The sequence below is a fragment of the Stegostoma tigrinum genome, chromosome 8 (genome assembly GCF_030684315.1).
Source record: "Stegostoma tigrinum isolate sSteTig4 chromosome 8, sSteTig4.hap1, whole genome shotgun sequence".
Lineage (NCBI taxonomy): Eukaryota > Metazoa > Chordata > Chondrichthyes > Orectolobiformes > Stegostomatidae > Stegostoma > Stegostoma tigrinum.
In genome coordinates, this window is record NC_081361.1 from 100,498,366 (window position 1) to 100,522,539 (window position 24,174).

General features: G+C 44.6%; 1 protein-coding gene across 4 annotated transcripts in view; it reads right to left on the minus strand.

Moving 5' to 3' along the window:
* LOC125456638 (collagen alpha-1(XXIV) chain) overlaps nt 1-24,174 on the minus strand; it is a 373,921-nt gene that overhangs the window by 243,902 nt on the left and 105,845 nt on the right. For all 4 annotated transcript variants that reach the window (XM_059648175.1, XM_048539953.2, XM_059648174.1 and 1 more), the window contains exons 4-5: nt 18,873-18,926; nt 6,106-6,159 (exon numbers count right to left, since the gene is read on the minus strand). In XM_059648175.1, the coding sequence (XP_059504158.1) occupies nt 6,106-6,159; nt 18,873-18,926 (108 nt within the window). The remainder of the gene's footprint in view (nt 1-6,105; nt 6,160-18,872; nt 18,927-24,174) is intronic.

Here is a 24,174-nt window from a genome sequence, read left to right on the forward strand (position 1 = left end):
CAAGCCTTTATTTCCAGAAATTCATGTAATATGACAAAAAAACGTTTTCAATCAACCTGTCTGGTCATAGCATGTCTAGGAAAGTTGTAGAATACACCTTCTGGCACATAGTTAAGAGGCATTACCACTGCATCACAAGCATCTTATTCACATGCATTCTCTCTAGCGCTCATTTTTTTTTATTCTGTTACAGAATGCGGGTGCCACGAGCAAGATCAGCATTTGTTATCCATCCCTCATTACCCTTGAGCTAATTGGCTGCCTCAGCACTTTCAGAGGCTAGCTAAGAGTTGACTATAATTGCTGTGGGACTGGAGTCACATGTAGGCCAGACCAGGCGAGGATGGCAGCTTTCTTCCCCAAAGGACATGAGTGGACGAGGTGGGTTTTTCCCAACAATGGGTGATAGGTTCATGGTCACTGGTATTCGGTGACTAGCTGGAAACTAGCTGGTACTCCAGCCGTTATGAATTAAATTCAACTCCTGTTACCTGCCATGATGAGATTTGAATCGATGTGCCCAGAACATTCACCTGTCTCTGCATTAACACGTGATGGCATTACCTCTGCACTATCAAGGGGCTAAAGTGTGATGAAGACACTATAGAACTGCAAAAGGACATAGAAATAGTTGGAGTAGGAAGATAGATGGCAAGTGAGGGGAGGCGATAGCCTTGTGGTATTATTGCTGGACTGTTAATCCAGAGACTGAGGTAAAGTCCTGGGGAACTTGGGTTCAAATCCTGCCACAGCAGAAGGTGGAATTTGAATTCAATAAATATCGAGGATTAAGAAGGTACTGATATCCATGAATCTATTGTTGGTTGTCAGGAAAAAACCCATCTGGTTCTCTCATGTCCTTTAGGGAAGGAAACTGTCATCTTTACCTGGCTTGGCCTACATGTGACTCCAGACCCACATCAATGTGGTTGACTCTTAATTGCCCAGAGGGCAGTTAGGGATGGGCAATAAATGCTGCTGAGCCAGCGATGCTCTCATCCCGTGAATGAATTAGAAAAAAAAGGTCAAGTTCAGTGCACAGAACTGCGCACTTTGATTGAAAGAAAATTGAAAACCAATATGAAATAAGGGGTACAATTCTAAGGACGATGCAGGACCAAATGGACCTGGGTGTGTATATGAACACATCATTGAAGGTGACAGGATAAGTGGAGACAGCAGTGTCCTCTGCATTATTAAAGAGGGACATAGAGTACAAGGGCAGGGAGGTGATACTGTACCTGTATAAGACACTTGTTAAATCTTGGCTAGGGTGCTATGTACAGCTGTATGTGCCACATTATAGGAAAGATGTGAATGCATTGGAGACAGAGTGCAGAAGTGATTTGCAGGAATGAGATACTTTTGTGATGAGGGTAGATTGTAGAAGTTGGGATTGTTCTCCTTAGAGAGAAGAAGGGGCAGCACAGTGGCTCAGTGGTTAACACTGCAGCCTCACAGCACCAGAGACCGAGGTTTGATTCCAGCCTTGGGTAACTGTCTGTGTGGAGTTTACACATTCTCTCTGAGTCTGTGTGGGTTTCCTCCAGATGCTCTGGTTTCCTCCCACAGTCCAAAGATGTGCAGGCCAGGTGGATTGGCCATGCTAAATTGCCCTTCATGTTCAGGGATGCATAGATTAGGTGGGTTACAGGGGGATGGGTTTGGGTGGGACGCTCTGAGGGTCAGTGTGGACTTGTTGGGCGGAAGGACCTATTTCCACACTACAGGGATTCTATGAAGAGTGAAAGAAAATTTGACAGAGGCTTTCAAAATCATGAGTGGGTTCAAACAGATAAATAGGAACTATCCAAGTTCATAAAAAGAATGAGAAGGCACAAATTTAAGGTGATTTCAAAGGCTGATGTATGAAAGAACATTTTTCACTCAGTGAGTGTTTAGGGTCTGGAATGCACTGCCTGGGAGTGTGGTGAAGGCAGGTTCAATTGAAATATTCAAGGGGGCATTGGACTGGAAATTGGATAGAAATGGTGTGCAGGGAATGTGGGGAAAGGCAGGAGATTGGCACTAAGTCATAATGTTCTTTGGATAGCTGGCACAAACATGGTAGGCTGCATGGTCTCATGGAAACATAGAAAACCGGTGCAGGAGTAGGCCATTCAGTCCTTCAAGCCTACATCACCATTCCATACGATCATGGCTGACCATGCAATCTCAATATCCCATTCCTGCTTTCTTTTCATACCCGTTGATGCCTCTAACCACGAGGGCCACGTCCAGATCCCTCTTGAATATATCTAATGACATGGCCCCAACTGCTTTCTTTGGGGGAGAGTTCTTCAGGTTCATAACTTTCTGTGTGAAGAAATTCTTCCTCAACTCGCACTGTCCTTTAAACTTTCCCCCTCTCACCTGAAACCTGTGTCCCTAACATTTGAAATTTCCCTGCGAGGAAAAAGACTCCCACTATCCATCCTATCCATGTCTCTCAAGCTTACGTATTTCTGTCAGGTCATCATGCAGCCCTGACGCTGTGCAAAAACAATCCAAGTTTGTCCAACTTTTCCTTATAGCTAATACCCTTCAAACCAGCCAACATCCTGGTAAACCTCTTTGGCATCCTCTCCAAAGCCTATACAGTAGTGACCAGAACTGCAAACAATACTTCAAAAAATGTGGCCCAACTAACATCTTTTCTATACCTTATTCATTTTATGTTGCCACTTTCATGAAGTTATGGGCCTGCACTGCAAGATCGCTCTGTATATCAATGCTCCACAGGGTCCTGCCACTTACTGAAATACTTTCCTTTGGCAAGTGACCTCCCAAAATACATCCCCTCACACCTGTCCAAACGCCATCTTCCATTTCTCTGTCCAACTTTCCAAGTGGTTGGAACACAGTGTTAAAAATAAACACCATGGTTATGGGTTCGCTCCCAGTACTGATCAAAGCTGCTGATTCCTGACTGAAGTATTTTTTAGGGTAAAAGTTCGGGACAACATCACGGGCCGAAGGGCCTGTATGTGCTGTACTGTCCTATGTTCTGTGAGCTATATCCTACTGCATCCTTTGATAACTTCTCTCACTATCCACAACACCACCAATTTTTATGTTGTCTGCAAACTTACTAATCAAACCATGTACATTTTCATTCAAATCATTTATATATATTATAAACAACAGATATCCCAGCTAATGATCCTGACAGAACACAGTGGTCACAGACATCCAGTTTAAATAAAAAAGCCCCTCCACAATGACGGTCTGTTTCCTCTGACATAAGGTATGTTTCTAAAGGGTAGTGTCAGGTTAATGCAGCCTGAGCCGAGGTAGTGACCTAATGAAGGGTTTGATTGAATGATACTGAAAGATGTTTCCTTTAATGGAGCCGGAAGAACTGTGTAAGGGTCACCAGACCCGAAACATTAATGTTGTTCGCTCTTCACAGATGCTGCCAGACCTGCTGAGCTTTTCTAGAAGCTTCAGTTTTTGTTTTCTCCTGTAGAGGCCATTGATAGAAGACAGTATCACGAAACGCAATTCATACAGTCATAACATGTACAGCCCAGAAAACAAGCCACATCTTCAGTCCTTTGAGTCCACGCTGGTCAAAAACTGCCACCTAACTATTCTAACCCCATTTTCCAGAACTTGGCCCATGCCCTTGGCATCGCAAGTGCACATCTAAATACTTCCTCAATGTTACAAGGGCTTCTGGCTCTCTCAGCCTTACAGACAGTGAGTTCCAGATTCCGACTACCCTCTGGGTGAAGAGGTTTTTCTTCTAAACCACCTAGCCTTTATCTTTAAATCTCTGCCCCCGGGACATTGAGATCTCAATCAAAGACTTCCTCTTGTCTATGACCCTCATCATTTTCTCCATCTTGATCATGTCCCCTGTCAGTCTCCTCTACTCTAAGGAAAGCAATCTCAGTCTGTCCAACCTCTCCATCACTGAAATTCCCCAGCCCAATGTATTATCCTGGTAGATATCCTCTGCACACTCGCCAGTGCTATCACATCCCTGCTATAAAGTGGATTACAGAACTGAACACAATAATTTAGGCTGGGGCTTAAACAATGTTATACACATTTCTGAGGAAACGTCCTTATTCAAACCTTCTCCCACAGGGGCTGTTTAATGCAAATATTATCAATGCGGTTAAGGGAAAGCTAGAGAAACAAAGCTGGAGAGAAAACTCAATAGAAGGATAAGACAAAGGAGTGAGATCAAGAGACAGTGGGAGGAATCTTGCGTGAAATGGAATCTGAAGGTACTTGATTCACAGCCTCCCTCATGAACTCAGCCAGCTTCATTGTACTGTTGGGAAGAACCTGTCCCTGGCTCTGGGGAAAGCATCAATCCCTTTGCACTGTTAGAATTCAAACTGTTTGGTTTGGTATATACAGCCAGCACAAACTAAAGCAACCCTTCCTAAGGAAGGTATAAACTCTATCACTGTTGTGGGATTCCTGACTTGGATACAATATAAACTGATGATGAAAATTAGATTACAGTGCAGAGCTTATCATTCTGGGAGGTGGGAATTCACCAAGACATCACAAATCGGTTGGAAGTGACTTTTCAGGCGGTGACAGTGAACAGAATGTTCACGTTTAGACATTAACGAAGTGTTTAAACAAACCCAAATGCAACAAAGTCATGGAGTCATACAGCATAAAAACAGGCCCTTCGGCCCACAATTCCTATGCTGACCAACAAACAGGAAACTACACTAATCCCATTTACCTGCCACACGACACCAGGTTATAGTCCAACAGGTTTGTTTGAAATCTGGTGAAGGAGCAGCACTCCACAAGTTTGTGATTTCAAATGAACCTGTTGGGACAATAACCTGATGTCGTGCGACTTCTGACTTTTTCCACCCTAATCCAACACCAACAGCTCCACGCCATTTACATGTACTTGGTCTGTAGCCTACTGTACCCTGGTATTTTAAGTGGTCACCCAGTTGTTTCTAAAGTATTTTGAGAGTACCTGCCACGACACCTTCTCAGGCAGCACATTCCATCTTTCTACCACAGTCAGGTGAAAAAAAAAATCCTTTCTCAAACCTCCTCTAAACCTGTTACTCCTCACCTTAAACTGATGCTTGTTTTGTCTCAGTCACATCTGCCAATGGGAAACAGATTCTCACAATCTACTCTGTCTATGCGTCTCATAATCGTATACATCTCGATCAGATCCTGTCTTAGCCTCCTCTGCTCCAGGGAATACAAACCCAGTCTACTCAACAAAGGAAACAGTCTAGAAAAGAAAATCGTAGAGTTTGAAAACTTCCCCCATTCCTGAGCTAAGTGATTGTAACATGCAAGTTATCCAAGGAATTTGCTGTTTTCGAACCAAACAAAGGATTTTCATTTATATATCACCTTTCACCATCTGAGATCACCACCAAGTACTTTATAGCCAATTAAGTACGTTTTTTGAAGTGTATTTGATGCGGTCATATGGGAATTTTGGCAACCAATTTGCACAAGGCAAGATGCCACAAACCGAATGCAGTAATAACTAGAATGAGATTAGTGATGTTGATGGATGGATAAACCACAGTGACATTCACATTGCAGAGGCGTCCCCTGTGCTTCTGTAAAATGGAGGCACGTTATCCTTTGCGCCCCCTGAGAGGGCAGGAGGGACCTCAATTTATCATCCCACCAAAAGCAGCACCCCTGGCACTGCAGCGTTCAGTGTGAGGGTCACCCTAGAATTCCAGGCTGTTGTCTCTGGAATGGGACTTGAACCTATATGATGTGCAAACATATTACCATGTTTTCATATCTTACCCACTGAGCCACAGTCACACCTCAGTCTAGGAAACAAAGTAAGTAGCTTATCCCAAAATTTGCAAATAAATGACATACAAATTTTGCATTTTTTTTGAACTTTGCCATTTGAGTCCTTTGATGTCAGCCCAAGAGAAACAATTATATTTCACGGCAGGGAAAAAGGAGTCTCGCTCCTCACAGAGGACCCGAGTTTGATTCACATATGGCTCCAGTCAATCATAGCAGATAATGATTTAATGGTTTAAGGCAGCTGGGATACTTCAAAGGCTTCTTACATATGGAAAACGGTAAGTTAGTGACACAGATTAATTACTTCAGAGTCACATATACCTTCGAGCCTGGTAGTCCTGGTAATCCTGGGTTCCCATGTTGTCCTGGTATCCCCTAGTGACATTAAGCACACTATTACATCAGGGGTAGCATCATGTTAACATTTCACAATATGAATATTAACTAGTAAAAGGAAAAAAAAACACATTTGGAATTGATGCAGTTCTCCATAATTTGCAGTTCGCCCACAGCAATTTGACTCAGCTTTTCCAACTCTGTAGCAATCACGAAACTCCAGCTGTAAACAAGACAGCTCAGAGGAACAGATCTAATAACATCAGACCAGATGATCATTGCAGAGATCAAACATACTACCATGGGGAAAATTACTCCTCTTCAATTCTTTTCCCAAAGGCAGGTCTGACGCATCGGGGGGAGCCCAGGAAGAGCAAATAAGGCTGCTCCCAAATCGATCCCATTCAGAAAAGGGAATCAAACACCCAAATGTTAGCAACGGCCTGATGTACCATCTGGCCAACTTAGTTAACCAGTCCCTCGCATGGAGTGAGAGTTACTGTGGGCAATACACACCTTTACAAGCATGTTGCAACCACACCCAGAGATCTGGGTGTTCAGGCCCATTGTACCCTGAAGGTGGCAACGCAGGTGGACAGGGTGGTCAAGAAGGCACATGGCATGCTTTTATTCATCGGACAGGGGATCGAGTACAAGAGTTGGCAGGTCATGTTGCAGTTGTATAGGATTTTGGTTCGGCCACATTTGGAGTACTGTGTGCAGTTCTGGTCACATTACCAAAAGGATGTGGATGCTTTGGAGAGGGTGTAGAGGAAGTTCACCAGGATATTGCCTGGTATGGAGGGTGCTACCTATGAAGAGAGGTTGAGTAGGTTAGGACTATTTACATTAGAGAGACGGAGGTTGAGGGAGGACCTGATTGAAGCCTACAAAATCACGACAGGTATAGACAGGGTGGATAGCAAGAAGTTTTGTCCTCCAGAGTGGGGGATTCAATTACTGGGGTTCATGATTTCAAAGTGAGAGGGGAAAAGTTTAAGGGAGATGTGTGTGGAAAGCTCTTTATGCAGAGGGTCGTGGGTGCCAGGAATGTGTTGCCAATGGAGGTGGTAGAGGCGGGCATGATTGAATCATTTAAGATGTCTCTAGACAGATACACAGATGGGCACGGAGCAGAGGGATACAGATCCTTGGAAAATAGGCGACAGGTTTAGACAGAGGATCTGGATCGGCGCAGGCTTGGAGGGCCAAAGGGCCTGTTCCTGTGCTGTAATTTTCTGTGTTCTTTGTTCACACAGTGATGGTGGGGGCTCCAGGCCTGATTCCATCACTTGCTGATCAGGAATCTCTTCCACTCTTACAACAGCACAGGGACCACAGTGAATCAAGAAGGCAGCTCACCACCACATGCTCTAGGGCAACGAGGGCAATAAATGCTGGCCCAGCCAATAACACCGTCTCCCACGAGTAAATGAAAACATTTAAAACCTACACACTGTCAGTGACTTTTGGAAGGATTTTTCCATCCGTTTCACCACTTTATACCGTCCTGAATCTGGCAGAGCACTTTGCTGGCCTAGAGGGAGGGACACTACCCACTGGCACGCAAGATTTGAACCAAAGATAAAAACATTGGGCAATAGATAGCTAGGAAGTTTTATTGAATTTGGTCATGAGTTGTGAGAGTCACTGTGGGCACCTGAATTTATTGTCCACCCTAACTGCCCAGAGAACAGTTCAGACTCAGCCACATTGCTGTGGGTCTGGGGTTACATGTAGGCCAGACCAGGTAAGGATGGCAGCTTCCTTCCCTAAAGGTCATTAGTGAACCAGATGGGTTTTTCCAACAACCAACAATAGTTTCTGGTCATTATTAGATTCTTAATTCCAGATTTTTATTGAATTCAAATTCCGCCATCTACTGTGGTGGGGTTTGAGCCCAGGCCCCCAGAACATTATCTGGGTCTCCATATGAACAGCCCAGTGATAGTGCCACTCGGCCATCATCTCCCCAATAGGGACAGCAGACTGAGTAAGGATGGCTGATTTAGTTCCCTAAACAGAGTTAATGAGCCAGATGAGTTTTTACAACAATTATTAATGGTTACATGGTCATTATTGAACGAGCTCTTTACTCCAGGTTTTGAACTGAATTTAAATTTTATAGTATTGAACCCAGTCTGGGGTTTTGGATAACACTGTGCTACTGCCTTCCCACTGAACAAGTTTACCCTAAAAAAGTCTGTGAACCATTTTGCGTTCTTGTTTTAGTTGAAAGAATTCAAAAACACAAACAGGAGTGTGTCAGATTGGAAACACAGAAACTAGGAGCAGGAGTTGGTCATTCAACCCTTTGAGCATCACGGCAGTCTCCCTATCTCAATGCCACGTGCTCACTTTCTCCCCATGGCCCTTGATGCCTTTAAACTCTAGGAATGTTTGCTTTGCTTTCTTGAAATATATTCAGAGGTTCAGCCTCCGCTGCCTTCTGTAGAAGAGAATTCTGCAGGTTAACAACCTCCAGAGTGAAGACACTATTTCTTATCTCTGTCCTAAATGGTATGTCCCATATCCTGAGACACTGTGTCCCTAGCTTAAGACTTGCCAATCAGGGGAAGCATCCTCCCAACATCTGGTCTGTCAAGCCCTGTTAGAATTTTATACATTTCGATCAGATCCTCTCTTATCTTTCTAAACCCCAATGAGTACAGGCCCATTCCAACCAATCGCTTCTCATGGGCAGTGCTGCCAGCCCTGGTGAACCTTTGCTGCACCCACTCTATAGCAAGTATATCCAAAACGGCACACAGTTCTCCAGGTGTGGTCTCACCAAGACCCTGTACGGCTGTTGTAGGCTATCCCTGCTTCTGAATTCCAATCCAATTGCAAAGAAGACCAACTGGGTGTAGGTTTGGTCGCCTAGCCTGAGAAATGCCATTCTTGCTATGGAGGGAGTCCACTGAAGGTTCGCCAGGCTGATTCCCAGGATGGCAGCACTGACATATGAGGAAAGGCTGGATCAACTGGGCTTGTACTCACTGGAATTTACAAGAATGAGGGGGTAATCTCACAGAAACATAAAATCCTGACAGGATGAACAGGCTAGATGTGGGAAGAATCTTCTCAGTGCAGGAGAAGTCCAGAAGTAGGAGTCACGGTCTAAGCATAACAGGTAAACTATACAGGACTGAGATCAGGAAGTATTTCTTCACTCAGAGTTGTGAACCTGTGGAATTCTCTTCCACAGACAGCTGTTGGGGCAAATTCATTAGACGGAGATGGACATGGCCCTTGTAGCTAAAGGGATTAAGGGGTACGGGGAGAAAGCAGGAATGGGGTACCGAGATTGCAAGATCAGCCATGATTGGGCTGAATAGTGGTGCATACTTGAAGGGTCGAATGGCCTACTCCTGCACCAGTTTTCCACATTTCTATGTTTCTATACCATTTGTCTTTCTAAATGCTTACTGCACCTGTCTGTCTACTTTCATTGACTGGTGTACAAAGAACCCCAGGTCCCTCTGTATATCCACACTTCCTAACATATCAGGGTGGCATGGTGGCACAGTGCCTAGAACTGCTGCCTCACAGAGACCTGGGTTCAAATCCACCCTCAGGCAACTGTCTGTGTGGAGTCTGCACGTTCTCCCTGTGTCTGTGTGTTTCCTCCGGGTGCTCCGGTTTCCTCACACAGTCCTAACTTTTGCAGGCTAGGTGGATTGGCCATGCTAAATTGCCCATAGTGTTCAGAGATGTGCAGATTGAGTGGGTTATGGGGGGATGGGTCTGGGCGAGATGCTCTGAGGTTCAGTGTGGACTTGTTGGGCCAAAGGCCCTGTTTCCACACTGTAAGGATTCTATGATCGATGATTTCATCATTTAAATAATACCCTCCCTTTCTGTCTATTACAGCAAAGTGTATAACTTGACATTAGCCATGTTGTACAGCACCTGCTATCTAATTTTTATTTATTCATTTGTGGGATGTGGGCATCACTAACTGGGCCAACATTTATTATCTGTCCCTAGTTGCCCTTGAGAATGTGATGGTGAACTGCCTTCTTGAACTGCTCCAGTCCATATACGTGTCAGAGGGTCAGCGCTGAGGGAATGCCGCACTGTCAGAGGGTCAGCGCTGAGGGAGTGCCGCACTGGCAGAGGGTCAGCGCTGAGGGAGTGCCGCACTGGCAGAGGGTCAGCGCTGAGGGAGTGCCGCACTGGCAGAGGGTCAGCGCTGAGGGAGTGCCGCACTGGCAGAGGGTCAGCGCTGAGGGAGTGCCGCACTGGCAGAGGGTCAGCGCTGAGGGAGTGCCGCAGTGTCAGAGGGCCAGTGCTGAGGGAGTGCCGCACTGTCGGAGGGTCAGTACTGAGGGAGTGCCGCACTGTCAGAGGGTCAGTACTGAGGGAGTGCCGCACTGTCAGAGGGTCAGCCCTGAGGGAGTGCCGCACTGTCAGAGGGTCAGTACTGAGGAAGTGCCACACTGTCGGAGGGTCAGTACTGAGGGAGCGCCGCACTGTCAGAGGGTCAGTGCTGAGGAAGTGCCGCACTGCCAGAGGGTCAGTACCGAGGGAGTGCCGCACTGTCAGAGGGTCAGTACTGAGGGAGTGCCGCACTGTCGGAGGGTCAGCGCTGAGGGAGCGCCGTACCTGTCAGAAATGCCAACTTTCTGAGGCTTAGCAAGTGAATGTAAAAGATCTCTTGGTATTGTTTTGTAGAAAATTAGGAGAGTTGTCCCCGGAGTTCTGGCTAACATGAAAAAAAAATCAGATCATCACGTCTTTGCTGTTTGTGGAAATGTGTCATGGCGGATTAGTTACTGTGTTTCCTACAATAGAATTTACACTTCAGAAAGGCTTTTTATTGCTTTTAACTTACTTTGGGACGTCTTGATTTGCTAAAACCTACTACAGGAAAGCAGGTTGATCCTCCTTCTTGTTACCAGCAACCTGATAGAACATCTGGGCGATTGTACAAGGGATATCAAGACTAGACTTTATTCTTTCACCAGTGATCAAAAGTCCAGAGGAATTGGAGAATTTCCTGAGGAATGAGAATCATCAACAACACTTGTTCTACCACTAACACTGTAATCGGAGGAACAAATAAAGACTTTCAGGAACAAATCAATCCAGTTTGTTACCTTTTTCCCTCAGTTGTGCACAAAGTGTGAAGCTGGATGAACACAGCAGGCCAAGCAGCATCCCAGCAGCTCCTGAGATGCTTCCTGACCTGCTGTGTTCATCCAACTTCACACTTTGTTATCTTGGATTCTCCAGCATCTGCAGTTCCCATTATCTCTGATAGTGACGGAGGGAGCACCTTCCAGCTTGCAATGCCACAATAAATGGAAACAATCAGAACAAGACAGTAAATGTAACTATCTCAGAAGCAACGTCACATCCTCAGATCAAAAGCTGTCATCCTAAAAGCCAAAAAAGGATTGGACCAAATGAAATACCCTATGAAGCATGGTCAGCCTGAGTCAGACAATCAGAGAGATGTCCAGCACAGAAAAAGCTATTTGGCTCATTGAGTCCAAGCTGATCAAAAACAGCACCCAAAAATTCTGAGATAACAAAGTGTGGAGCATCAGAGGCTCTCTGATGAAGGGTCTAGGCCTGAAACGTCAGCTTTTGTGCTCCTGAGATGCTGCTTGGCCTGCTGTGTTCATCCAGCCCCACACTTTGCTATCTTGGTGTTCTCCAGCATCTGCAGTTCCCATTATCTCTGATCCCAAAAATTCTGATCCCACTTTCCAGCTCTTGGCCCACAGCCTCAGCATCGCAAGTCCACATCTAAATACTTCAATGTTGAGGGTCTCTGCTTCTCCCAGCCTTACAGGCAGTGAGTTCCCCATTCCCACTGTCCTCTGGATGAAAAAGGCTTTCTTCACATCTCCTCTAAACCTGCGGTCCTGTACCTTAAATCTATGTCCCTGATCATTCATCCCTCCATCAAGGGGAACAGTTTCTTCCTAGCTACCCTATCTACCCCCTCATCATTTTATACACCTCAATCATCTCTCTTTTCAGTCGCTTCTGATTCAAGTAAAACAACCTCTTGAAAAGGACATAACAAGGTGTAGAGCTGGATGAACACAGCAGGCCGAGCAGCATCAGAGGAGCAGGAAGGCTGATGTTTCAGGCCTAGACCCTTCTTCAGAAAAAGAAACTGCTCTGATGCTGCTTGGCCTGCTGTGTTCATCCAGCTCTACACCTTGTTATCTCAGATTCTCCAGCATCTGCAGTTCCTACTATCTTGAAAACGAATCTGGTTTGTAAAATGTTGTATGAGGTCAGTGATGAATCATAGAGGGGAAGCTTCGGCCATTGGGAAAGGTGATGGAGAAAAAACAGTTTGGGCCTGAGGAAGCATCCTCAGGGAGAACTGGATGGAGACAGCATGAACAAAGTACTGAATGATGCTAGAAGTGTAAGATCTTAAGGGATCTCAGACCATGAGCAGGCCATTGAGCTCATCCAGTCTGCTCTGCCATTTAATGAGATTAATGATGATCTAATCACCCATGGCTCCATCGAATCACCAAATCCCTACAGTGTGGAAGCAGGTCATTCAGCCCATCAAATCCACATCAACCCTTCAAAGAGCATTCCGCACAGACCCACCATCCCGCACCCCTCCCCATAACCCTACACTTCCCATGGTCAATCCGCCTAACCCATGCAACCTCCACTTTCCTGCCTTTTGCGCAACCTTCAATTGCCCTCCCGATTAAAAGTGTATGTATCTCAGTCCTGGGAGAAGAAATTCCCCCACATCTCCGCTTAAACAGGTGTCCCTTTATTTTGGCCCTGAAACTATCAAAGGAAGATAAATGGGAACCTTCGAACACCTTAAGTCACTGAAGAGGAGCGAGCAGGTGCAGCAGGCAGAGAGAAAGGCAAATGCTACGTTGGCGTTCATAGCAAAAGGATTCAAGTACAAGAACAGGGATGTCTTGCTGCAATTGTACTAGGCCTTACTGAGGCCAACCTGGAGTACTGAGTGCGGTTTTCATCTCCTTATCTGAGGACTGATGGATGGAGTGCAGTGAAGGGTTACCAGACTGATTCCTGGGATAGCAGGGCTGACCAATGGAGCGAGACTGGATTGGTTAGGACTATATTTACTGAAGTTTAGGAGATTGAGGGGATCTCATAGAAACCAAAAAAATTCTCATAGGACTTGACAGGTCAGATACAGGAAGGATGTTCCTGATGGCCGGGGAGTACAGAACAAGGGATTTTAGTCTAAAGATACAGAGTAGGCCATTTAGGATTGAGATAAGAAGGAATGCCTTCACCCACAGTGTAGGGAGGCTGTAGATTTCTTTGCCACAGAAAGCGGTTGAGGTGAAAACACTTACTGTTTTCAAGGAGTTAGATACAGTCCGAAGGGCTAAAGGGATCAAAGTGTCTGGGGTGAAAGTAGGAACAGTGGACTGAATTGGATGATCAGCCATAATCATATTGAACATTGGAGCAGGCTCAAAGGGCTGAATGGCTGACACTTGCTCCTCTTTGCTATGTTCTTGTGTTCTCTGTGTAAAAGGGCTGGAGCCTAACTTTTGTTGGAAGGTTTAAGCAAAGAAGAGAAAGAAGCCGACAGCAGTTCTACAATGTTAAAGGCTGACTCAATGGTAGCTCAAACATCGAGTCACAGGTAGACAGGGCAGTCAAGGCGGCCTTTGGCACACTGGCCTTCATCAGTCAGGGCATTGAGTACAGAAGTTGGGAAGTTATGTTACAGTTGTACAGGTTGTTGGTGAGACCTCACTTGGAGTATTGTGTTCACTTTTGGTCACCTTATGATAGGAAGGATGTTATTAAACTGGAAAGAGTGCAAACGAAATTTACAAGGATGTTGTCAGGATTCAAGGGACTGAGTTATAGGGAGGGGTTTGACAAGCTATGAAGTTTTTCTTTCGACCACAGAAGACTGAGAGGGTATCTTTTATTATTCATTCATGCGGTAAGAGGATCGCTGGCTAGATCAGCATTCATTGCCCATCCCTAATTGCCCAGAGGGCAGTTAAGAGTCAACCAGATTGCTGTGGGTCTGGAGTCACATGTAGTCCAGGCCGGCTAAGGATGGCAGTATCCCTCCCTAAAGGATATTACTGAACGGGATGGGTTTTTCCTACAATTGACAATGGTTTCATGGTCATCATCCGACTCTTAATTCCAGATATTTATTGAATTTAAGTTGCACCATCTAGCGTGGTAGGTTTCGAACGCAGGTACCCGGAACATTGTCTGGGTTTCTGGATTAACAGTTCAGCGATAATACCATGAGGCCATCACCTACCCCTTATTGAAGTGCATAAGGTCATGGGTGGCGTGAATAGGGTGAATGTACTCCATCTTTTTTCCCCAGGATTGGGGAATCGAGGACCAGAGGGCATCAGTTTAAGGTAAGAGGGGAACGAATACATAGGAACCTGAGGAGAAACTTTTTCATGCAGAGGGTGGTACGCATATGGAATGAGCTGCCAGCAGAAGTGGTTGAGGTGGGTACATTAACAACATTTAAAAGGCATTTGGACAAATACACAAATAGGAAAAGTTTAGAAGGATATGGGCCAAGTGCAGGGAATTGGGGCTAGCGTGGATGGGCATTTTGGTCAAAGTGGGCTGAAGGGCCTGTCTCCATGCTGTAGCACTCTGTGGCTCTATGGCAGGAATGACTGGAAGACCACACCTGCCCAAGTGTCTCAGCGCCACAATCAGATGAAAACAAGCCTTAAACATTCGAATTTCCCTTCCTATTTCCAAATCACTTTTGGAGAACACAAGCAATAACTACTCCTGAAGCTGCCATTAAATCAAATCAATCAGCTAGCCTCTGAAAACACCAGTTCGGCAGCACATCTCATCGGGAGCGACTGATTATGAGCAAAGTGCTCAGTTAAACTGTTTCCTCTTTGGATAAGGGTGTGCATTCAAAAACTGCATTCTCTTCAGGGGAACTTATTGAAACGTACAAGGTTCTTAGGACTTAATGGGTTGATATGGAGATGTTTCTTCCTGTTACACAGGAGTCTCAGACCAGAGGGTATCATCTCAGATTAAGGGTCACACATTTAAGACAGAGAAGAGGAGAAATTTCTTCTCGCAGAGGGTAGTGAGTCTGTGCAATTCGTACTCGAGAGGGCCATTTAAGGCTGAGATAGATTTTTATTCAATTAGGGAATCAAAAGTTATGGGGAAAAGATAGGAAAGTGGCGTTGAAGATTATCAGATTAAACATGATCTCATTGAATGGCAGAGCAGACTTGATGGGCTGAATGGCCTACTTCTGTTCCTATATCTTATGGTGTCTTGTTATTAGGATGTATATCAAGCATTTGCAGCTCCTCAGATACTGAAGCAGTCCACGTTCAAATGCAACAAAATGTGGACAATATCCAAGCTTGGGCAAACAAATGGGAATTAACACTTGTACCACACAAATGCCAGGCCATCGCCAATAAGAGATAATTTAATCCCCACCTTTTGGCATTCAACGGCGTTACCATCACTGAATTCCCCCACTATCAACATCCTGGGGTTTACCATTGACCAGAAACTCAACTGGATTCACACATAAACACTGGCTACTAGATCAGGTCAGAAGCTGGGAATACTGCGGTGAGTAACTCACCTCCTGACCCCCCCAAAGCCTGTCCACTATCTACAATGCACAAGTCAGGAATGTGATGGAATACTCCCTACTTGCTTGGATGGGTGCAGCCCCAACAACGCTCAGGAAACTTGACACCATCCAGGACAAAGCAGCCCACTTGATTGGCACCACATCCACAAATATCCACACCATCAGCACTCAGTAGCAGCAGTGTGTACTTGTATACAAGATGCACTGCAGAAATTCACCAAGGATTCACAGACAGCACCTTCCAAACCTGCAGCCACTTCCATCTAAAAGGACAAAGGGAGCAGATACATGGGAACACCAGCCCCTGCAATCTCCCCTCCAAGTCACTCACCATCCTGACTTGGAAATATTACTGGGTCAAAATCCTGGAACTCCCCACACTGAGGGCACTGTGGGTCTATCCACAGCACATGGACTACAGCAGTACAAGAAGGCAGCTCAGCACCACCTCCTCAAGGGCAACTAGGGATGGGCAATAAATGCTGGCTCAGCCAGCGACATCTACACCTCATGAGTGAAAAAAAAGGAAACCCACATAAATCCTATCTGTCCCCTCCTGAATGTGATCCCACCTTCCCTCTGATGAAGTGGGCAGATCATGTCTGCTGGAACTAGCTGAGGTCTAACAAGGTGTTCTTCACAGTTTCAACATTCGATGTTCAACCTGATCAAGGAGCTCTTGTGAGATTCAGAAGGATTCTGCAGCTCTTCAAGGTTTGTAGACTGTGGCCAAAGCTTTCTCACTTTGCCCCTGAGTTGACCCACTGTTTGACTTTGGTGACGTGAGTCACAGTATAGCTGGCAGTGCCTGCTGAGTGACTGTGCCAGTGAATGTCATGGGTAATTTACTGATGAATGCTGACATTCTACCACTTCACAAGTAAGGAGGTCAGCCAGGATGATTACACAAACTAATGCTTTCTGAACACGGGTGGAAAATTATTCAAAGGCTTTTCAAGAGGTGTCCCCTCATTAATTTTTCGGCAGCTTGAATACTGTCCCATTGAACACCCCAGCACTGTCTAATCTTACCACCCATTCAGATAGCTCTGCAGTGCCCTTTGAATATGTTAAATGTATGGGCTGGGACTTTAGCTGTTTGCTCCTGAGACAATCAGATTCATTGTCAAGCTGACATTTAAGGCTAGTTTAAGAGTTCTCCGAATGACTTTTACTAACTTAAAGCCCCTCAGTCATTAGCGACAGCAGCTTAACACTTTGAGTGCTGGATCTACCTTAACTGGCCCCTAGTCAAACGAGTGGATTTGTGTCTCTGAGATAGCAGCCTTCCTGCTCCTATGATGCTGCTTGGCCTGTTGTGTTCATCCAGCTCTACATCTTGTCATCTCAGATTTGTGTCAATGTTTGTTTTGAACTAACAGTTACAACAAACAGTCAGTTCTTTTAGATCTTTATATATGTCGACATTTCTTTCCATTCACCGCTCCAATGTGGGATCACACACATTTGCCTGATACCACCCACTTTGTGTGACAGTAAGTTCCACATTCTTCTCACTCTCTGGCAAAAAAAATGCTGCTCCTGAATTCTCAGCTGGATTGATGAGGAACTGTCTCAGATTAATGGCCCCAGGTTCTGGTCTCTCCATACTTGAAGTACTTTCTCCCTGTCGGCCCCGTCAGGTTTTCAAAGGCACCTGTCAGGTTACCCCACAATAATCTCCTTTGGTGAGAAAAAGAATCTGAGTCTTTCCCAACATTTGTATAAAGGATGATTATGTGAAGGATAGGGTTCCAAAGGCTATGGGGAAAGATTTCAGCCTCCCTTGTGGACACGAGGTCAACAGCAATTCACCTGTGTGTACAAGATTTGATTAAATTTGAGGGCATTGAAACTGAAAGGTTGTGGAGAAGCTTTATGAGCATGTTGCCAATACTGGAGGGTTTGAGTTATTAGGAGAGGCTGGGACTTTTTTCCCTGGAGCACAGGAGGTTGAGGGGGTGACTTTGTAGGAGTTTATAAAATTATGAGGGGCGTGGAAAGGGTGCATAGCCAAGGTCTTTTTTCCAGGGTAGAGGAATCCAAAACTAGATGGACATAGGTTTAAAGCGAGAGAGGAAAGATTTAAAAGGGACTTGAAGGGCAACATTTTCGCACAGGAAGTAGCGTTTTGTATGGATTGAACTGCAGAGAAAGTGATGGAGGTAGATTCTAAAAGCGGTTTCAAAAGAGAGCTGGATTTGTATCTGAAAGTGATGAATTTACTGACCTACAGATATCAGACCAGAGAATAGAAATAGCTGAGGAGGTCTTTCAGTAGTTGGTGCAGATAAGATGGATTGAATGGCCTCTTTCAGTACTGTAAAATTGTTTAATTTTATGACATTAATCCTCTTCTGCTGACCTCAATGGCCCAGTGGTATGATAGCTAGGCTATAGAACTGGGAATGTTCTGAGGACCTGTGTTCAAATACTGCCGTGCTGGATGGTTGAATATAAATTCTATTTAAAATATCTGAAAGTAATAGTCTAATGATGACCATGAAACAACTATTGAGGAAAACTTTTATCTGCCACTGATTTTCTTTAGGATGGGAAACAGCTGGCCTGTGTGTGACTCCAGACCCAGCAAGGTACTCCCTGGGCAATAAATGTTGGCGTGGTCAGCAATGCCCACCTCCAACAAGTGAGTAAGTAACAAAAACACAACACTTTTCTGCTCTGTCCCTCAGCCCTGGGCACCTCCGAATTTCAAGAAATAATACACTCAATGTCCACTGTTCCCTAAAGAAGAGGTTTACGAGTCAAAATATTCTCTTTCAATGAAATGGCGTTGCTCTATCCTCAGGCTGTCAGCTCATATTCGAGACTGTCGAACCAGAGGAAAAAGATTCTTCATGTCTAACATTCTTAGAATTTAATATGTCCCAATGACAATGTGGTACTCTGTCTGTATAATGCTGTGACAGTGCGGCACTCCCTCAGCGCTGACCCTCCGACAGTGCGGCACTCCCTCAGTACTGATCACCCATCAGTACATCTTTGGGATTGGGAGTCTTGTGAGGTGGAATGGATATATGATGACAATCTCATTCTGGAATTAAATTGGACCGCAGGGACAAACTAGAAAGGAACTAAGTGGGCTGCGAGCTCAGTGTTCATCTGTCATACTCACCCTCGCTCCCCGTTTCCCTGGAGGACCCATTGCACCAGGTGGGCCTGGGGGACCCTGCCATGAGAAAGATAGGTTAATAAATCACAGAATTATAATGGTGCAGAGGAGGCCATTTAGGCCATCATATTCGATGTACAAAACTAAATTAATATTCACCAGAAAGAAATTTTATAAGACCAATACAAGAAATTCAACTCAACTTATTTTGTTATTCATTCATGGGATGCAGGCAATGCTGGCTGGGTCAGCATTTATTACCGATCTCCAATTGCCCCTCAAGAAGGTGGGGGTGAGCTGCCTTCTTGAACTGCTGCAGTCCATGTGCTGTGGGTCGACCCACAATGCCCCTAGGGAGATAATTCCAGGATTCTTATCCAGTGACACTGAAGGGACGGTGATATATGGGATGGTGAGTGGCTTGGAGGGAAACTTGCAGGGAACGGTGTTCCCATGTGTCTGCTGCCCTTGTCCTTCGAGACGGAAGTGGTCATTTGTCTGGAAGGTGCTCTTCGAAGGAGCTACTGAGCCATTTGTCACTAGAACAAAATCCTGGAACTCTCTCCTTAATGGCATTGTGATACTTTAATAGATGATGACCTAGCCAGTGATGCCCTTACTGTATGAATGAAGTGATTTTGTAAACACGAGTTCTTCCAAAACCCAGCTAGATGTTTCTTAACTTTCAGTAAATTCTGTTCCATTATCACCTTTTGTACTTTCTGACTTATGCTGACTCCCAATCAGGCAGTGACTTGACTTTAAAATTTTCATCCTTGTTTCAGATCTCTCTCGGCCTGGCACTTCCAGATCTCTAGAATCTCCTCCATTCCTAAAAGCCCCCCAAAATATCATCCCCTTGCTAATTTGGACATGTTGAGTTTGCTCACTATCGATAGCTCCACATTGGAAGCTACATCTTCAGTTGCCTGGTCCCCAGGCTGTAGCAACGCTTCCTTAAACCTGCCAACTACGCTACCTCACTTTCTGTTCTTAAAGCAGATCTTTAAACATACATCTTCAATCAAGCCTTTGGTCACCGAGCTCAATGTTTCCTTATGTGGCTCAGTGTATTTTACAATGCTTCTGCCATAATCCTTGGACATATAATTCTAAGCTGTTGTCTTCGTCTAGAAAGGTTTCTTTGTAATTGAAACCACATCAGTTCAGACAAAATCCATTGAAGAGCTTTGAAAATGTCTTGAAAATAAGAAAACAAACAAAGTTGCCGTTCTTCAATCCAAAATGAACACAAGAACAGAGGGCCAATCAGCCCATCAAGTTTGACCCTAAGAATCCAAATTGCCCACACTCTGATTCACTCCAACAAGTTCCAAAACAGCAGTAAAATAGTGCAGATGCTGCAAATCCTAAATTAAATGGAAACAGAAAACACTCAGCAGGTTCAACAGCTTCTGTGAGAGACAGATGAAACGCTCGTAATACCGTGGTTATATCACTAGACAAGAGAAGTCTAGACTAATCGTGTGGCAAGGGTGAGTTCAAATGGCAGCTGGAAAATCTCAGTTCAGTCCATTAAACAAATATGGAATCAAACACAAATCTCAGCGAAAGGTTACTGTCAAAGTACAGGATCGTGTCTTTAAATAAAAACATCTGGGTCACAAATGTCCTCTTGGGAGGGAAATCTGCCACCCATACCTGGTCTGGCTTACACATGGCTCCATACCCACAGTAAAGTGGGTGTCTCCAACTCAGAAATATCCCAGCAAGTCTGTCAGGTATAGTTAAGATGATAGCCCAGGACCACCTCCATAAAAGCAGCAATTTGTGGCCTTTTCCAGTGATGCTTCTCTCTAAGTAGAAGGGATTAAAAGAATTCTGCTCTTCTCTCTCTCACTCCACGCACACTGCAAGGAGTTACGGGAATCGTCTAGATGCATTGTCTCCACCAGCACAGTGAAGGAAACAGCAAGCAAAGCCCGATCGTTCAGAAAAGTGTCATTTTCCATCAGGAGATCCTGAGGAACGTGGTCAGAGTGAGTGGAAAGTAGCCATTCCCCCTAGTCAAAGGGTCAATAATAAGGGGGCATAAAGGGCCCTCTTATGGCTATGGTGGTAGTGTCCCTAACCCCTGGACCAGGAGGCCTAGGTTCAAGTCTCATTTGCTCCAGTGGTGTGTAATAACATTTCTGAACAGGTTTATTAGAGTGGCGCAGTGGCTCACTACTGCCTCACAGCCCCAGGGACCTGGGTTTGATCCCATCCTCAGGCAACCATCTGTGTGAGAATTGCACATTCTCCCCATGTCTGTGTGGGTTTCCTCTGGACGCTCTGGTTTCCGCTCCACATTCTAAAGATGTGCAGGCTAGGTGGTTTGGCCATGCTAAAATGCTCATAGTGTCCAGGATGTGCTGCTTAGGTGGGTTAGCCATGGGGAATATAGCATTGTGGGAATAGGGTAGAAGGTGTGGGTATGGGTAGGATGCTTTGGAGGATTGATGTGGACTCATTGGGTAGAATGGCCTGCTTCCACACTGTAAAGATTGTATGATTCTGAAAGTAGGTAATCAGGGAGTATAATTTTAATGCGAAAAGCAGGAGTTTTAGAACGGATTTGAGGAAAGTGTTTCTCACCCATAGTGATCAACCACTATCCAGGATAGTGATGACAGCGTCTGGAATTCACTGCCAGGGAGGGTAGTTCAGCTGGGAAGCCTTCGATAAGCAGTTGGATGAGCATTTGAAATATCATAACATTGAAAGCTGTGGGCTTAGGGTGGGAAAGTGAGTAGATTTGCTCTAGCTTTGGTGGCAGAGACTTGATGGGCTGAATGATCTCTTTTCCACTGTACAAATGATTCAGTAAAACAGCTGATTGATGCAGGAAAAGCAACAAAGTTTTCAATTACGTAGCAGCTTTAGTATAGCAAAGTATTCCAAATGTGGGAATCTGTATTAAGCTCCATCCATCCTTGGGATGTCATACAGTCCTGGCTGGGGAAATGCTGAGATTAGCTTGGAATCTCAAAGGGAACAGATGTGTCATCAATGATCCCCAATGTTTTAGGAGCAAAGTCTAACTTGTTAATGTAGCTTGTATATAGTGACTATTGTGCAGTAAAACTTCATCTTGTTTCAGACAAGAGCATCTTGGCGTTATAAGAGAAAGATTGCAAAAGCAGAGTATTTTGGCAGGAGCAAAGAACAGAATTTTCCTGTAATGGAGAAGGACTGCAGAGTGCCAAAATGCGAAGGCATTGTGATGTTCAGGTGTCCGAGTCCCCAAAGGTCAATAAGTAAATACAGTACATATTCAAGAAAGCCGATGGAAAAGTTCCAATGGGCCAAGTTCTATCCTTTATTGCAAGAGGAATTGAACATAAAAGTGCTGATGTTTTATTCAAGTTAGACAGGCCATTGGTGAGACCAGAATGCAAATACTGTATGTGGTTTTGATCTCCTTCTTTAAGGAGAACGTAAGTGCATCGGAGCTGGTTCACAGGACGTTTGCTGAATTGATCCCTGGAATAACTGGGTTGTTTTATGAGGAAAGATTGAACAGACTGAGCTGGTTTCCCCTGGAGTTTGGGGGAGTAAGGGGTGATGTGATTGAAGTGTATTAGATCCTGAATGGCCTTGACAAGGTGGATGTGGGAAGGAGGTTTCTTCTTTGTGGGTCAGTCCAGAACCAACAATTAATTTTAAAAACACCTATATCACTCTTTTAGGACCAAGAGAAGAGAATATATTTTCTCTCTCAGTGCTGCGTGACTTTGGTTGGGTGGTGGGGGGGGAGTCACTGAATTTTTTTTTAATGACAGGGACGGAAAGATTCTTAAGAACCAAAAGAACTGTGGATGCTGTAAATCAGGAACAAAAACAAAGTTGCTGGAATAACTCATCAGGTCTGGCAGCATCTGTGGAGGACAAAACAGAGTTAACATTTCGGGTCTGGTGACCCTTCCTCAGAAAGATTCTTGTTAGGCAGGGGATCAGAGGGCATGTGAGTAGATGAGTGTGTGGAATTTGAAGTACAAATGGATCAACCACAGTCTTATTGAACGTGATAGCAAGATTGAGGGGCCGAGTGAACTACTTCTGAAGGTACAGTCAGAGGGTCAGTAGTGAGGAAGGTCACACTGTTGGAAACGTTGTCCTTTGGATATGCCTTTAAACTAAGTCATGCCTGCCCTCCCAGTTGTTGATAAAATATCCAGTCCACTGTAAGAGCAGGTTCCCCTCTGTGTATCCATCCCTAAGCAGCATCATATCAATTGTTTAGCTGGACACTACGACTATGTTTTTTTGTGGGAGCTTCTTGTTCACGAACCTGCCCAGTATTTTAGGGAATGAAACTGCCATCCTTACACGGTCTGGCCTGCATGTGACTCCACAGCCACAGCAATGTGGTTGACTCTTAACTGCCCTCTGGGCAATTTGGGATGTGCAATAAATCCCTCACCCCATTAATGAATAAAGAAAAAAAATTCCTTCATTACAACCGTAACTGCCTGTCAAAAAGCACTTCATTGGAGACTGAGCACCTTTGGATCCCCTGAAGTCGTGGAAGGCGCTATATAAATGCTGGTGTATTACTCCTGTCTCTGAAAGCAGCACTACTGTGTAAACTGATGAACATCAGCCATGGCACGTTTTGCCCCCAGACATTGTCTAGTACATTGTAAAATGATAACTTGTTACACACTACTGTTTCTTCTATCAAATGACTGATCACTGTTCTTTATAGGTTTCTGGAAGCAATAAAAATGAATCATTGAAATTTTATGTTGCAATTTTCAACAGAATAAACATACATTTGGTTTGTCTCAACTGGTAAATTGCAGCTGGAAGCTTTATTTTCCAGTTCACAACACAAACTGAGAATGAAATATTGGCCATTAATTTCACTGAAGAATGATAATGTGAGATGAAAAGCAAAATGTAACAAAAAAAAGTGAAAAACATAACCGTTAGGGGCCATCTGAAAGTTTTGCCTCTATTTCTGCTGTCTGCTTAGGGTTGGAAATACATACTCAATGTCCACTTTACTATTTTCAAGGTCTCAATCGATGGTCAGTAATTAGCATTCTGTCTTCAAGGGACCTGCACCCCTGACAGTTCAGCCTTTCCAAATCCACGTCATAATTTTGGCTCCCATATTTCAATCTTTTTGCATGGTCTTCAGATATTGATATCAATTTACATGCATTTATATTAAACTACAGATTTATATCAAACCAGACCGAAAAATATATACCAAACAGTTCTGGATGTGAGTTTGCTCGCTGAGCTGGAAGGTTAGTTTTCAGACGTTTCGGCACCATTCTAGGTAACATCGTCA